Here is a 15591-nt window from a genome sequence, read left to right on the forward strand (position 1 = left end):
CCCAGGCTTCCGAGGGTCTGGCTCCTGCTCCGTCCCCCCCACTCAGCCCGACACAGATCAGACTCAGGAAACACCACAAGGCTGGCGTGTTCTCAAACAGCGCTTTGCTGCTTTTAATCAGTTGGTGGGGAAGGTAGTGGTTCTGGTGCCACCGTGTGGCTCGATGCTCCCAGGTGTCAGCTGCAGTCCATCTCAGGGTCATCCACATCGGTTTCAGCGGCACAGAGGTCATCCAGGGCTGCCTCTGAGCGAAGAGAAGAGGGTTCTACGGTGAAGGCCTGCAGGTGCTGGGCACAGGGGTGGAGGGAAGGCCCACCGCTCCTCCCCCACGCCCATAGGAACTAACCAGTCCCTTCCACGCCCAGGCCTTGCTCCCTCAGCTACTGCAAGCAAAGTGACACAAAGGCAATTCAGACAGGGATGTTTCTGGAACAACCGTGGCTCTGCCAGGCCGACTCAACAGATACAAGCAAAAGGCAGCCTGCTATGCTCAGAGAAGAGCCAGAGCAGTAAGGCAAAGGCTGCGTGGAGGGAAGACTGCTGACTTAAGGCCAGGAACTGTGACCTGTCCGTGAACTTCAGGGAAGCCCCGCGTGTGGGTTGGACAGGGAGGAGTCCTCCTGCAGGCTCACCTTCACAGTCGGCCACGTCCGGAAGCCCTCGAATCAGCATGCTGACCCCTGGCATCACCTGGTCATACTGATGCAGGACCTCCACGCAGTGCACAGTGAAGAGCTTGTCCTTCTGGGACAGGCCATGCAGCAGCAGCACTGTGTCCCGCAGACAGCGCATCGTCCGCTTCTGCCACTCCGTCTTTGGGGGCCCCCCGGCCCTCCGCACCGTCAGCCACTGTCTGTGCAGCATCGCCGTGAGCGCCCTGACCCCCTGCGGGAGGGCCGACACTGAGGCTGGGTCCCAGGGCTCCTGCGCCCCCCGGCCTGCTCCGCTGGACGGCACCCTGCCCGGCCACCACAGGTGAGGAGGGGTCGGGGCTGCGGGGCATGGAGCGGGGGGGTGGGGGGGTCCCTGCAGAGGGTCACCTTGGCCCCCACGCGCTCACCTCCACGTTGCACTGGCAGTTAGAGCCCGTGACCGGGGAGCAGGGGCTCTGCACACCCAGCTTAGCCAGGAGCCACACGGCCTAGAACAAGAACAGACTGGTCCGTCTATGGCAGAATGAGACCCTGGTCACAGTGAGGGCTTGCTAAGGCTTCTACCCGGTTGCCTTAGCAACTGCCTATCTATACAACGGGGTCCAAGAAATGGTCTTGGGGCCTTCCCAGGCTAGGCTCAGGGCCAACCCCCGTGTCTCACCAGCAACCCACCTGCCTCCAGGCCCCAAAGCCAGGGTGGGACCAGTTATCAGGCCACTCTGCCAAGTCCCAGGACACCCTGGGGCCCAGCTGTATTGCTTCTGTGTAGCGTGGAGCCCCCGGACTGAGTTCCCCTTGTTAGCAGCTGGGTAAACTCTTGTTACCAAAGCGAATGAAAGCTCCGTTCTCCCCAGGGGGAGAACAGTGGCCCTGAGGTGGGTGGGGTGGGGTGGTGAGCAGTTCACAGCAGGGCCTCTGGAGTTTTTACCTCTTGCTCTAGCTGAAGCCACTGTGTGTCCGAGGCCACTTTGTCAGGCCTTGATGTGATGTACGTGTACAGCAGCAGGAGGAGACAGCCTTCTGAAAAGGACACCCCACCTCTCACTCAGGGTTCCCCTTCTTACCCAGAGCCCCGGGCACAAGCTGCAGAAGCCCTCAGGAGGCCTCTGACCTGTCCCTGCCACCGCCCTCGCTTCCAGCCTGCAGTGGCAGCCCAGCCACCCACTCCCTGCCGGGCTTTACCTGAGCGGGAGCAGAGCTGAGGCGCCAGTTTCTCGTGGTCCGCCAGGAGGGAGAGGAGCTCGACAGTCAGCAGGACGCTGGGCAGGGGGCTCTCGGGGCTCAGGCACTGTGGCAGCACCCGGAACACACACTGGAACCTACAGTACAGGGGCCCAGAGAGATGGGACGCTGGTAACCCAATCCAACTCACCCTCGCTTTTCCCCAGAGGGAACAGGCCGTTTTGAGCAGGCGGTACGAGGAGGAGCTGTGGTTCAGACCTGGGTTCAAATGCTGGCTGACCACTACCTGCTTGCTAGGACATCTGCTTCCTGTGAACGAGTAGGTACAAGCCTCCGCCGCGATGTTGCTGTGGCTTAGAGAGGACAGGCCCTTACCAGACACAGCGCCACCTGTAAATGGGGGCTGCCTCCCTGGACCTGGGGTGCCTGGCTTCCACGCTGCTCCCAAATAGGGAGGCAGATCTTAACTTGGGTGTGAGAATGTTATGAGCCCACTACCCAAGGACTGGCCAGGCTCCAAAGTGGCAAATGCAGACTTGGCTAGGGTTGGGTTTTACACCACTTGCTGAGCAGACCATTTCTGGAAACACCAGATAGGAGCAGGTGCCCCCTTGGAGCGTGCACGGGTGAGGGGCTCTGGGCACACTCTCCCCTAGGTCTCACAGGCACAGGGAACTAAAGAACTAAGTCCCAAGACAACTGCCATTCGCTCAACCCACACAACCTTGTGCGTAGGGGGAGGGGTACTTTTACGTGTCCCCCTTCATGCGTCTGCAGCGTCTCAGCACACACCATCGAGGGTTAAGAATATTCCTCAGTATGCCATTAGGAAGCAAGTTCTCACTGTTTGGGGTGAAATCATTTTAGAGCAGATCCTGTACAGTGGATAAGCGGCATGTTTTCGGTTGCCAGGGAGGGTAGAACTTTATGGGAAACTGGGATTTAACCTGCTTGTTACTCAAGTTCATCATTAGGTTAGAAGTGGTCTCTAGTGTTTGTGTAAAGTCCCTGAAACTGTCTGCAAGAAAAATCTATATATATGACACAGTGGTTTCCAAATTACTTTTGGATAACATCAGCCTTCTTTTAAAAAATTTTTTCAGAGCCCCAAACATACAAGAGAGAATAGTCCTGCTGTTCTGTTTGAAGCGGGGGATGAGACCTCTTTGCTCAAAAGTCGCTGCCATCTCAGTACCGGGAATGGCCCAGTAACCAGGAATGACCTATGGCTATAGTCCGAGGGGATGACTTGCCCTCAGGTCTAGGTGGGCAAAGGTGCCCCTTATGAGACCGCTGTCTGCATGGCTCCTTGTGTTGCACTGCACACTGTCAGGGCCTTGGTGGCACGTGTCCTTCGCTTTCACTCCAAGGTGAACAGGAAGCTGTGTGGTAGTGGGGTTCAGCCTGCAAGGAGGTAGGAATTCTGAAGAGAAGCACCAAGTGGGAGGTGGTGTCAGACTGTGATTAAGGGCAAGTCAAGGAGACTGGCCTGAAACTGGCCCAGCATGCTCTCTTCACTCGTATTCATACAGCAAATACTGAGTGCTTCCAGTGAGCCAGGCTCCCTCTAGGTGTAAGGATGCAGGGCTCTGAGGGTGTCACATGAGCTAGTGAACAGAAGGCATCTGTCTGGCCTATAGTAAGCATCCCCTAAATTGCTGTTTTATCATGTCCTTGCAGACAAGCTCAACAGGAATGGAATGATGGTGTATCTACCAAGAGGACTGGTAAAAAGTGGCTCCTGGAATTCATTCAACACCTATGAAACAAGCAACCAGCCACTATGAGCTAGGTCTGTGCCAGACACATGGTTCTGATGGTTCTGAACCTATCATGCTGCCCATACTACACCACAGTACTGTGAGTACTGTGTCCAGCTCTGAGGACTACCGTTAGGATGGACCAGACAAGCTAGAATATCCTCAAATGGAAACCAGGATCCAGAAGTGTTTTTCAGAAACAAGTATGCTAAGCTCAGAGGCTAAAAGCTTAAGGTAAGTGCAGCCAGTGGAGTTACTCCAAATAGGAACTGGCTTCTTGGTGGCATGCTGAGGGGCAGACAGGATTATTGGATGAGGGGATGGGCTGGATGGTGTTTACAGTTCCTCCCAGTCTTGAGGCTCTGGAATCCCAAGTTAGGAATTTATGACTACAGTGTTCACAAGCTAGGTTCACTGTACAACCACTTCCCACAAACATTAAGAGGAGCAGGTAACCTATGACTCATGCCAGAGGGCACGATGATGATGGGCAGATTCCCAGGAAGGTCAGCTTATGGGCTGCAGACCTACCCTACACCCTCTGCTTCCTTAGGGAACCCCACCGAACTTAAATGTGGTGTGATTCGTGGTCTTCACCTGATCCACGGCCCAGGTTCAAGGCTCTTGGTTCAGCCTTTGTCTGTCCTGGGGACAAGGATGCTTTTCCATAGTGGCTACAAGCCTTCTTTCAACACATGTGTCTCTTGCTTACCTGCTGTACAGAGGCAGAATTAAACCAAATAAATCACTTCCTTGGTTCTCCTAAATCACTTTCTTGGTTCTCCTAACACCTGGCCCCACTTTCCATCACTTCAGAACTCCCTGAACGAAGCCTCAGAACATAAAACCAAGGCTTAGCACTGAGAAGCATAAGTCAAGAAGTGGACAAAGTATAAGGGCCACGGGATAGACCTCAAGAGGTCAGGTAAGACCCACAAAGAATCATGACTTCCATGCTGTGTTATTATACCTGGGCAGGAAATCAAAGGAAGCATTTTCAGCTAATTTCACCAAAATCTTAAGACACTGGCTCAGGACACTGGCTTGAAGGTGACCTGTTGAAGAAAAAGTCAACAGGTGAAGAAGCATCTTCAGTACTGGATGCTGGCCTTGGTCACTGGCAAGCCCCCTTGGGGCTGAGGACACATCCCCATGATCTTGTCTGTGAACCAGGCTCTGGTTTCCTGCCCTAGCAGCAGAATCTGCCCCTGCATCTGACAGTAACAGGTGGACGACCGCTCCGCTGTGGCACACCAGGTGCTGAAGAACACTAAGGGACGCTACAGAGAAGCTTTCCAGGCTGCAAAGTGAGTCCTCGAGGCTGGCCTCTCCCGCAGAGCTCACACAGGAGGAACGTGTTGGTGAGTCCCCAGGTGCTCCACTTCTCTTGGCTGCTGCCAAATCTTGCAGAGCCTGGCAGTGTAAGCCGACAAAGAACTGTACCAGGGGGAGGAGATGCACAGCTCCAGGAAGCTGGCAGAGTGGGAAGGCCTTTCTGCCTCCCTCTGCTGGGTCTCCATCACACGAGCCTTCATCCCTGGCAACCAGATTCAATCCAGTGAGTGCCAGGTTCTGTGCTTCTCTCAGGGCCAAGAGGGGAAATGACCCATCATGAGAACCTGTGGTCCTCAGGCTTGAAATCCCAGCCAAGGTACTAGCAGCAAATACAAAAGAAAACACACAAGTGTGAGATGGAGACAATGTCAAGGGCCCCAGTCAACCTGCTGGCCAAATTCTCTAGTTTCCCAAACCGCACCCCACCCCCAACCCCGGCACATAGACCTCCCAGGCTGGTCAGGACCAGAAAGGGACTTGCTTCCTGGGAACTCCTTCCTAAATGAGCTTTTTAGGAGTCTGAGGCTTACCTGCCAAACCCCGGTGGCTGCAGCAGGGTGCTGGTAGGAGCCTCCGAACAACTGCTCAGGAGGTGGCACAGACCGAGGGATGACCCTGGGATCAAAGGCTGCTTCAGGAGAAGGTTTATCAAAATGGAACCTGCAGAAGACAACGTGATTCTAGAAGGTTCTGACAAGGGAGGCCTTTTCTAAGGCTTCAGCAGGAAAAGTGAGGGTTCCTTGGATGCTAACTGTCCTCTAAGCTGCCCTTACGACCCACTGAGGTCCCTGTGGGTGCTGAGGGTTCTGGGACATACCTGCTTTGGCCCCTTCTATTTTATAGTCTTTTGCTTAAGTCACAGACTACCACTCCCCTGGACCCTCTGAAGGACTGCCTGGGGTGCTGGTTCTCAGAGACAATTCTAATGGAGCACTGCAGAGGCAAACGGAGCTGTGCAGGCCTCCTACACGAGGGGCAGGTGTGCTGGTACCTTGAGTGTTTGATCTCTGCATCCAGCTGTCAATAGGACTTTTGTGGGATTCTTCTTGCTTTATGGGGTCACCTCCCAGACTGTGGCTCTTATTCTCTACAACTAGAGAAAATGTGAATCAAAACTTGAGCACAAAAGCACAGGCATATCAGAAACTCTTGAATGTAATGAGGTTTTTTTGTTTTTGTTTTAAAGATTTCTTCATTTATTTGACAGAGAGAGACACAGCGAGAGAGGGAACACAAGCAGGGGGAGTGGGAGAGGGAGAAGCAGGCTTCCTGGCTGAGCAGAGAGCCCGATGCGGGGCTCAATCCCTGGACCCTGGGATCATGACCTGAGCCGAAGGCAGACGCTTAACGACTGAGCCACCCAGGCGCCCCTTGAATGTAACGAGGTGTGTTTTTTTTTTTTTTTCTTTAAGATTTTATTTATTTGGGCGCCTGGGTGGCTCAGTTGGTTAAGCGACTGCTTTCGGCTCAGGTCATGATCCTGGAGTCCCTGGATCGAGTCCTGCATCGGGCTCCCTGCTCAGCAGGGAGCCTGCTTCTCCCTCTGACCCTCCCCCCTCTCATGTGCTCTCTCTCTCTCATTCTCTCTGTCTCAAATAAATAAATAAAATCTTAAAAAAAAAAAAGATTTTATTTATTTATTTGACAGAGAGAGACACAGCGAGAGAGGGAACACAAGCAGGGGGAGTGGGAGAGGGAGAAGCAGGCTCCCCATGGAGCAGAGACCCCAATGCGGAACTCAATCCCAGGACCCTGGGATCATGACCTGAGCCGAAGGCAGACGCTTAACGACTGAGCCACCCAGGCGCCCCTTGAATGTAACTAGGTTGGTTTTTTTTGTTTTTTGTTTTTTTTAAGTAAACTCTACCTTCCATGTGGGGCTCGAACTCTTGACTCTGAGATCAAGCGTTGCATGCTCTATGGACTGGGTCAGCCGGGTGCCCCATAATGAGTTTAAAACAGAGACTGTTCCATCTCCTCAACCTTGGATTAAAACAAGAGCCAGAGCAACTCAAGAATCCTCACATTTTTGCCTTCCTCATGGAAAACAGGAACTCATACAAGGAAAGGAAAGGAAAGTTGTTTGCCCCACTTTAAAATGAGGCAATATAACATGAAAGCTGTAGTCACTAACACTTATTATGGTGCTTATTATGTGCCAGACAGACTCTATTCTAAGAGTTTTACCCATGCTGGCTCATTTGTTCCTCAGAGCAACCCTAAGAGGAAGTGTTATCATTAGCTCTATTTTACATACAGGAAAACAGAGGCACAGGGGTTAAGGGACTTGCCTGCCCACATCACACAAGCCAGTAAGTAGTGTGACTGGGACTCCTGCCAGGCTAGTGGGCTGCAATGCCTGCTCCTAACACTATCCTATACTGTTCCTGTAGTTGCCAGATGCCAAAAATATGCGTGGTTGAGGTTCTCAGAGGTGGCGTGATGGCCAATGGCTTGCAAGGTGCCAGGTGCTAGGAGAGAGGCGATGTATCAGAATTACAAGATAAATTGACACAGCGTATTCTCAGAGTGAAAACCTACCAATGCCAGATTGTGTCCCTCTAGAAAGCAGTAGCATCCCCTCAGTCTGGACCTGGCGGTACAAACCCAAGGCTGAAAGGAACACGAGTTCCTGTATACTGGCTGTGTTTCTGACATGTCAATGGATGTTGACTGAGGAGGTTTTAAAATATGCCTGTAAATTCTAGACACATTTCTCTTCAAAAGGTGAGGCCTAGTTTCCTTCCCCCTTGAACATAGCTTCTAACAAACAGAATGTGGCAGAAGTGATGCTATGGGACTTCTGAGGCTATGCCATAAAAGGGCTAGCTTCCACCTAGCTCTTGCTGGTTTGTTAGCTCTAGAGGAAGCCATCCACCAGGTTATGAGGTCACCCAAGTAGAGAGGCCCACATGTGGAGAAGAACTCCGTTGCCAGTCATGTGAATGAGCCACTCTGAAATAGATCCTCCAGCCCCAGACAAGCCTTCAGTGATTCTAGTCCCCACAGAGACAAACCATCCCCACTGTGCTCTGTCAGCACTGTTGTCCCACAGAACCAGGAGAAATACTCATTGTTGTTTTAAGCCACAAGTTTGAATAATTGGTTACACAGCAATGGATGAGAGACAGACCAACTCACCCTCTCTGCCCACCAGGGACTTGTATCCTGGCTCTGTCTGGAAGGGGTGAGGAAGGGACATGTTAGCACTAAAAGACTCCTTTGTAGGGAAAGATGGTTTTCCAGATTGTAGAGAACATGCTTCTGGCTTTATAGCCACAGAAGGGCTTTTCCTAGGACTGGAAAAAGTTAACTATGAAAGCAAAGTAATGATTCTGCTAAAACCATTTAAAATACCTGGTTATAAAACTTCTAACTTATTCAGGTGTTAAACTTTTCGTGTCTAGATGCTCTGACCAAAGGTTTTCTCTATTCTGTATTTGTCGTTCTTTGTCAGGATAGCAGTGCAAAATTCAAGGCATTGTGATCCGAATTGTTGAAAACCTCTTTCATTTCCGTATTCTTCTAATCACCCAAAAATATTGGCCCTAATTCCATTACTATTTCCAATTCCACCAAAATATCTTTTTAATGCGGAACAACCTCTTATTCAATAGTCCCCAGGGGCTGAATTCAAAGATTTTCAGTAGAAAGAGGGTCTATTAAAAGGCATGTTGTGTCCTTCAACTTGAAAACTGAGCCAGTTCTTCAGTGCCAAGGTCTTTGTGTGAGGGGCAGTCCTAACCCTCTGAGCGCATCAGAAAACGCCAAGACCCTTCTGTCAGAGATGTGTGAAGAGGTGAGGATGGACCCCCCTCTGCTTTCCTGTCTTACCTGAACTAGGCAAGGCAAGAAGAGTTCAATTTCACACCCTGCCCATTATGAGCAAAGGTAGCAGAATGTTCAATACCAGAAAAAGACACCGTGACCCGTACTGTTCAAATTTCAAGGCTGGTATCAACAGTGTGCCAGAGTTCTCTGGCAGGCAGGGGGCAGGACAAGACCATTAACAAGCTGATCACATCTGCAGCAAAGGCGGGGACTGGTGGACAAAGGTCCCAGGGCAGCAAATGAAAAATAAATGTTCCCAGTAGTTGGGACTGAAATACACTTATACTTGGGGCAAAATCAGTTATTTGAAACAAATTACATAAAAATGAAAACTGGGGGGAAAAAATGAAGACTGAGCCACCCCAAAAGTTTGGAGAGCATCTTTCCAGCCTTTTTTAGTCCTGAGTATAAAGTCCTATAGAGAGGAAGCCCTTCTAGGGTGTAAGGCCTTTATGCTGTGATGCGCCAAACCTATCACGCCTGATCTAAACCACCTTCGAGGCCTTTAGGAAAGAGGATCTATGTCCAAATGGCAAAGTTTAAATGGCCTTTATTCAAGACTAGCCTGACCTTGTTTTTCATACTTTCTATAAACCATGCAAAACAACTCTTCCTTCAGCGCCATCATTACCTGATGTGGGGAACGGAAGGAGCAGCCAATTTATTTGCTCGTTCACTGCTTTGAAGCTTTGTCCTTAATTCATTCATCTCTGCATCTTTAAATTGGAGTTCAGACTGCAATGATTGAAGCTGGAAGGCAAAGACAACATACTCGTGGTGGCCCCATCATATATGCAAAATTATCTCTGGGCTTCAGAACATCAAGTTCATAAACGGAAACAATGAGAAATAAGTATGAAAGTCCACTGTGACACAAATGTCCTTTCTATAGAGCTTTAGCCTTCTTCCTGAATGTGAGCATGGTATTCTAGAAAGACATTTTGACCTGATCTATTGCGAGGTAGTTTGTGAGGGTTTAAATACCATTTACTCAGCCTCTCTAAACTTTAGCTTATCTGTAACACAAATACCTGTCTTCACGGTTGGGGGCATTAAATAGGAAGGATGAATATGAACTGCCCAGCCTGGAGCCTGGCAAGGTGCCTTATCTCACAGTGACATGTCGACCTTTTGATGAACGTAGTGGTGTATGATTCCAGGTCTTCTTGAAAGTCTGGGCATAGTGTTTGGAAATTTTACCAAAACCCCACGCAGCATGGGCAGACCTGCTCTGGCCTACAGCCAACAGTAACTGCTGTTATTCCCTGGGCACACTCCGTGCCAAGTGTAGTCCCAGTCCCAGCACCGTCCCAGCACATGCAGGGCTGTTTAAGTCTTACAGCAACCCTTCTGGTTATTTCCTGGAACAGATCATGGAAATGAGTCACAGAGCTTAAGTCATTACCCTGAAGTCTCCACTCACATGTGAGAAAGAAAGCCTGGATTCAAACTCTGGTTTGTCTGATTACAACTCCCTTGCTCTTCCATCATGTATGTGGAGAGACAAGTACTGCTGTTAGTGCTGGGCACAGGTTAGTGCTTCTTTAAAGTTTGCTAATTTGCTGAATGAATGGCAGAATAAGACCCATGTCCTTGAGATTGAAGCCTTGGAAAGTGCTGAAGGAAAACAGCGGTATGTATGGACACCTACTAATTTCTTCCCAGAACAGCATCTCCCTCCCCCGAGAAATAATCATTTCCCTACCTCTGTGTGATTTAAACGGGAGCTATCATCTCTGTGGTTACAGTGTGACTCAGGTCAGACCAATGAGAGCCTTGAGATTGGGGGGGGGGGGGAAGGCAAGTATTCATTCTGCTCTGGAGCTATGAAACATGAACCCAAGAGCTGCTGAAGAACATATCCTTTACCATAAGGATGAAGCCTGTCTATAGAGTAGACAGTAAAGACAAGTCCTGGCAAGGCTTGAGTCATTCAAGGCCCCTGCACACCTGTTTTTTCCCAGACTTAGTTATGGAAGTCAATACATTTTCTTTTGGCCTAAGCTAGGTCAACTGAGTTTCTAACCTGGCAAAAAAGCTCTTACTTAAGCCTATTTCTGGAAAGTCTAAGCTATTGATTTGTTCCTGCCAAGACCAACTATCATAACTACCACAGCAAAGCAGTTTCTTCTAAGTCCTTTTCCAAACCACATGCAGAACCTAGAAGAAAAGTATATGCAATTAACTGATAGCAGAAAGTATTTAAGACAAACAACTGTTGAAATCCTCCTGGAAGACTTATAGACACTTTGGTCATTGCTTTTAAGAGAACTCAGTGAACAGGCAAAGCTTGTGTCCAGAACAAGAAAAAAATAAAAAAGCTCTGGGTCACCTTTTTGGAAAATTCTTTTTCTTTGTCACCAAGTGCTTGAGTTTTCTCTTGCTCAAGAAGGAAATGTGATCTTCTCTGTTCCTCTAGAATGGATTCTGTCTGATGCAGCGAGTCCCGCAAAATTTTTATTTCTCCATTTTTAATGAGGACTTCTTCTTCCATTGCCTTCATCTAGAAATCCCAAATCAATCTTGTGAAAAGCTTACAAGGGAAAGTTATATTTGTACTTGTTTCAACATATAGCGGAAAAAGCACATGTAAACCATGTTCTACAGACCAATGAGTCCTCAAATATATCCATACCAACTAGATGTCACCATGGTCTGCTAGGCCCATTCGTGGAACAGTTGACATTCAGCAAGATAGCTTAAGGACACACTGTCATTCACACATACAGATGCTGTAGGTTCTAGAAGTATTAAACAATCTGGGTCACACTTCACAGATCCAAAATTTCACACTATGTTCCTGGTTTTCCTAAGGATCTACAGATAGTCATATAAAGGATGTCTGCTTTTTTGTAAAACTGCTACTGAAAACAGCAAACATTATGATGTTGTATCCCCTATAGAAGACATATACTATAAATTTGTCTCAGTACTATGACATAAAGTTTGTATCTTTTTTTGGATCTGGTGTACACTGTTTCCTTTCTTGCCTAGTTGTTAGGAATCTCAGGATTTGGTTTCTTTCAGTCTGAATTTTCTGGCTTTCTTTCCCTAGCCTTCCTCCATTTCGTGGGGCTGAATCTGAACTCTTGTTTTAAAACTTTTACATATCTTATTGTACACTGCTTTATAACACATGCATAAGTGAGTAAGTTAGCTGTAAGAACCACAAGTTAAGTCACTTACCTTTTCTTTAAGTTCTTTGTATTGTGCCTGAAGTACCTCTAATTCAAAATTATCTTTAACTGGAACAAATTCTCTGTTTTTCCCTGCAGGAGTTTTTGACATCCCATCTAATCTGGGGATCTTATGAACATCTGTAAAAAACATTTTCCCACTTTTGTCAGTCAATGCTGAAAAGAATCACTCTTGAAAGCAAATTAGAGAAAGCTCTGATAAGCAATATAGGTATTTTCCAACCCAAGAACATGATTCAAACTCATAAATGATCCTTACGAAATAACAGATCCTGCCACTTCCCCACCCCCCACCCTCCAATTTTAAGAGTCTCATCTGAAGGCTGAAAAGGTGTTGTGGGGACCTCACTGGTCAGAAGTTGGTGATCTATTATTCAACAGTATTTACTGAGCACCTCTACCTACACCAGCACGTACACCTACTGAGCACCTGGCACAATCTAGTCTCTAAAGGTACAGTGGTGAGCATAATGGATCCAGTCCTTACACTCATGGAGCTTACAGGATATTCAAAAATATTCACACAAATGCAAATTTTAAAAAAATGCAAATTTACAACTGTGATAAGAGCTGCACAAGAGAACAAATATAGGAAAACCTATCCCAGGGGGACTTGATCCAACTGGAATGACTGGAAGGCTTCCCAAGGAAGTGATGACTGAGCTGAGAGCTGAAGAACAAGAAGTTAAGCAGATGAGTGGGAATGGGGGGAATGGATGGGAAGAATCTGTGTACAAGAAACAGCAATGTGCAATTTATGTATTGTAAGGAAGCAGGGAGCATTCAAGAAATGAAGGAAGGTCAGTGTGGCTCAAACTCAGAAAGAGTGGGAACATGGGCCAGGCCATACTGGCCTTGCAGGCCATGTTAAGAACTTTGATCTTTTCTTTTTTTTAAGATTTTATTTATTTACTTATTTGAGAGAGTGAGATAGAGCACAAGTAGGGAAAGGAGCAGGGGGAGAGGGACAAGCAGATTCCAGGCACCCCAGGACTTTGATCTTTATACTAGATGCAGTGGGAAGTCATTAAAGGGCTTCAGCAGGGATGTTCACTTTTTTTTTTTTTAAAGATTTTATTTATTTATTTGACAGAGAGAGACACAGCGAGAGAGGGAACACAAGCAGGGGGAGTGCGAGAGGGAGAAGCAGGCTTCCCGCGGAGCAGGGAGCCCGATGCGGGGCTCGATTCCAGGACCCTGGGATCATGACCTGAGCCGAAGGCAGACGCTTAACGACTGAGCCACCCAGGCGCCCCGGGATGTTCACTTTTATCTGTGTGAGACACAGCCGGATTTGAGTTCTGAAAAGATCACTCTGGCTGTAGTGTAAAGTCTGATTTACAGGGAGTCAAGACTGGAAACAGGGAGAATTTAGCAGATTATTATCCAGAAGGAAGGAATAATTGTAACATAGATCAGGGAGATGGTAGAGACGATGCAAAAAGGATGGATTCCAGAGATGGATTAAGCAGGTAAAGTTACAGGATTTGGAAAGGAATTAGATGTATGGTCAAAAAAAGGCAACTGTTGCCTTGGGCCACCTGATGGAGAGTGGTACCAGTCACTGTTGTATAGAATATTTAGTCATTAATGAACGTTTTCTGAATGTCTGCTCTGCCAGGTGCCACGCTGGCAATACTGGAGAATGACTGGGTTTCCAGGAGGTGAATGTGTGGGATTTAAGATGCCTGTGAGATATCCAAGTAGAGATGCAAGATGCCCTCAAAACTTTTCTCTTTCTGTGAGCCCCACAAGACTTCATACATTCTCTAGCTAGAAATGTAAGCTCCTGAAGGAAGGGTTTTTTTGGTCTTTTGTCAATTGCTAAGTATGTTACAGTTCCTAAGGTTTTGGGCACCTAGTACAACTTACTGGTTGTATAAAGGAATAAATCTCTTTCATCTCTTGCCTCGGACGGGCCCCCTCTTATGTTCTTATGGCCCAAGGGGGGCAGTGGTATTCATTAGATCTAAAGCCTCCCAAACCTGTCACAAGAATGGGTCCCCATGTGTAGGTATGATGGTTCTGATGGTGGTGGTCGGATTCCAAGGATCTGTGCTTAGAACCAAGAACTTCGCGGCCTAAACTTTATAAACGAAAGGAAAACGTTAACCTAATTTTCCGTATTTCAAATCGGCTGTTTGACATTCTTGAGACATTTCTCCCCCAAATCAAAAGACCTTTTGAGGTACAACCACTGCTTAGATGAAGCCATTCCTATATTTTAAGCAGGGCAGTGTGGGTGCAAGACACCGGGGCAGCGGTCGCTGTGGGGTTCCGAAGCCACAGCCATCAAGGAAGCCTGGCGAGGTCTGCACCACCCTCCGGGGAAAGGCCCCGAGGCGCACTCACTGGACACGTCCCGAGCAGCGGCCGGGCACTGGCTCAGGGCCTGCGACGCGAGGGTGTCGAGTTCCTCCAGGTCGTCGGCAGTGAAATCCCCGTGCGCGCCGAACGGGTCTTCGGGGTCCGGGACGGCGGCCGCGGGGAAGCCCCGGGCTCGCTTGCTCGGAGGGTGCCCGATGCTGGGCGGAGGGCCAGGGCTAGGCGCCGGGAGCCCGCTCCGCCTCCTGCTGCCCGGCGCGGGGGCTCCAGCCATGCCTCCGGCGACCAGTCTCCGAGGGCACCGAGCAAGGCCTGGTCGCCGCGAGGCCGGATCGCTGGACCAACCGCCCGCGCGCCGCCGCTCGCCTCAGCCGCTAGAGCCACGCCCCCGAGCCCGCGGGCCAATCGACTGCCAGCCAGCGGGCGCGGAAGGATGACCTAATCCGAACGCGTCGCCGGCTCTGCGGGGTGCGGGCCTCTCTCGGTGGCGCCCCGCCCCCCAACCCAGCTCTACTGGGCGCTCTGGTACCCGTGGCAGGGTCTCCGTGGGTCTCCGGCGGGATGCGTGCTGCGCGATCCGCGTTACCGGGGTGCGGGGCCGAGCCTTACCGGCGTTACAGCGCGGGTGGCTCTGCGTCCCCTCCCTGCAGCCGCGGTGGAGTCCGCCCTGACATTCACACGTACACTTGTGAATCGTGACAGGCAGTGTTCAGGGGTTTGGTCTCTGCGACTTCGCTGTTTTCCTCCCGCCGGACTCACCTCTCACATACCCAGAGGTCCTCTTGAGGAGGAGTCTGGGAGAGTGGGGTTGGGCGAAGAGTATGAATACAGCTTTTGTGAGGAGGTATCTTTGAGAGAGTTAATGTTTTGAGTGTGTGCATTTGAGATAGGTGTGGAGAAGAAAGGTCTGCGGAGGAGGGGTGATTCTGAGAAGGGTGTGCCTATGTTGGAGAGTGTGGGAACTAACTGTTCAGGCTGTTGGCATTCATTCATTTCTCTGAGCGCCGGAGTGGTATTGTCCCAAGCACGGGTCATAAATGAATGAGGAGGCCAGGAGGTCAAGAAAGGCCCCTTGAAAGTGGCACCTGGCTGTCCTCCCGGTTGAGTGAGAGTTACTGAGTTAGCAAGGAGACTGGCATACTCCCGTCTACTGAGACGAGAATACAACACCGACATGGGGGCCACACAAATGCCAGGTAGGAGTTATCTGTGGCAAGGAGAGAGGTAAGGCTTCAAAGAGGAGCAGGACTTGGGCACCTGACAGGATTTTATTGGGCAGCAGTAGTATGCAGGACAGTTAGCAGGAAC

At 49.5% G+C, this 15591-nt stretch overlaps 1 protein-coding gene across 3 annotated transcripts; it reads right to left on the reverse strand.

Annotated features, from left to right (window-relative positions):
- Positions 1-87: 87 nt before the first annotated feature.
- Positions 88-14669, reverse strand: ATRIP (ATR interacting protein). Of its 3 annotated transcripts, XM_054504775.2 has the most exons (14): positions 14311-14669; positions 11948-12078; positions 11094-11264; positions 9393-9511; positions 8072-8229; positions 5922-6023; positions 5461-5590; positions 4566-5249; positions 1836-1972; positions 1582-1673; positions 1061-1141; positions 633-885; positions 347-383; positions 88-244 (listed from the first exon to the last, which is right to left on the reverse strand). In XM_054504775.2, coding segments are annotated over exons 1-14 (2343 nt in total). In that variant the 5' UTR covers positions 14558-14669; the 3' UTR covers positions 88-243. The 3 variants fall into 3 exon arrangements, with proteins under 3 accessions (XP_054360750.1, XP_045718447.1, XP_045718446.1); XM_045862491.3 differs by lacking the exon at positions 347-383 and having other exon boundaries at positions 1582-1670; XM_045862490.3 differs by lacking the exon at positions 347-383 and having other exon boundaries at positions 14311-14668.
- Positions 14670-15591: the final 922 nt, after the last annotated feature.

The sequence above is a fragment of the Mirounga angustirostris genome, unplaced genomic scaffold (assembly GCF_029215605.1).
Source record: "Mirounga angustirostris isolate CCGP_5_RB_7025 unplaced genomic scaffold, mMirAng1.0.hap1 SCAF_1, whole genome shotgun sequence".
In the NCBI taxonomy this organism is placed as follows: domain Eukaryota; kingdom Metazoa; phylum Chordata; class Mammalia; order Carnivora; family Phocidae; genus Mirounga; species Mirounga angustirostris.

Excerpts from the sequence above, each read along its gene's own strand:
- ATRIP (XM_045862490.3), bottom strand. The coding sequence starts at position 14,557 with ATGGCTGGAGCCCCCGCGCCGGGCAGCAGGAGGCGGAGCGGGCTCCCG. Across the intron at positions 8,230-9,392 it reads CCTTCCGTTCCCCACATCAG|TCCTAGGAAAAGCCCTTCTG; the intron begins GTAATGATGGCG and ends AACTTTTTCCAG. Across the intron at positions 245-632 it reads GGACGTGGCCGACTGTGAAG|AGGCAGCCCTGGATGACCTC; the intron begins GTGAGCCTGCAG and ends CTCTTCGCTCAG.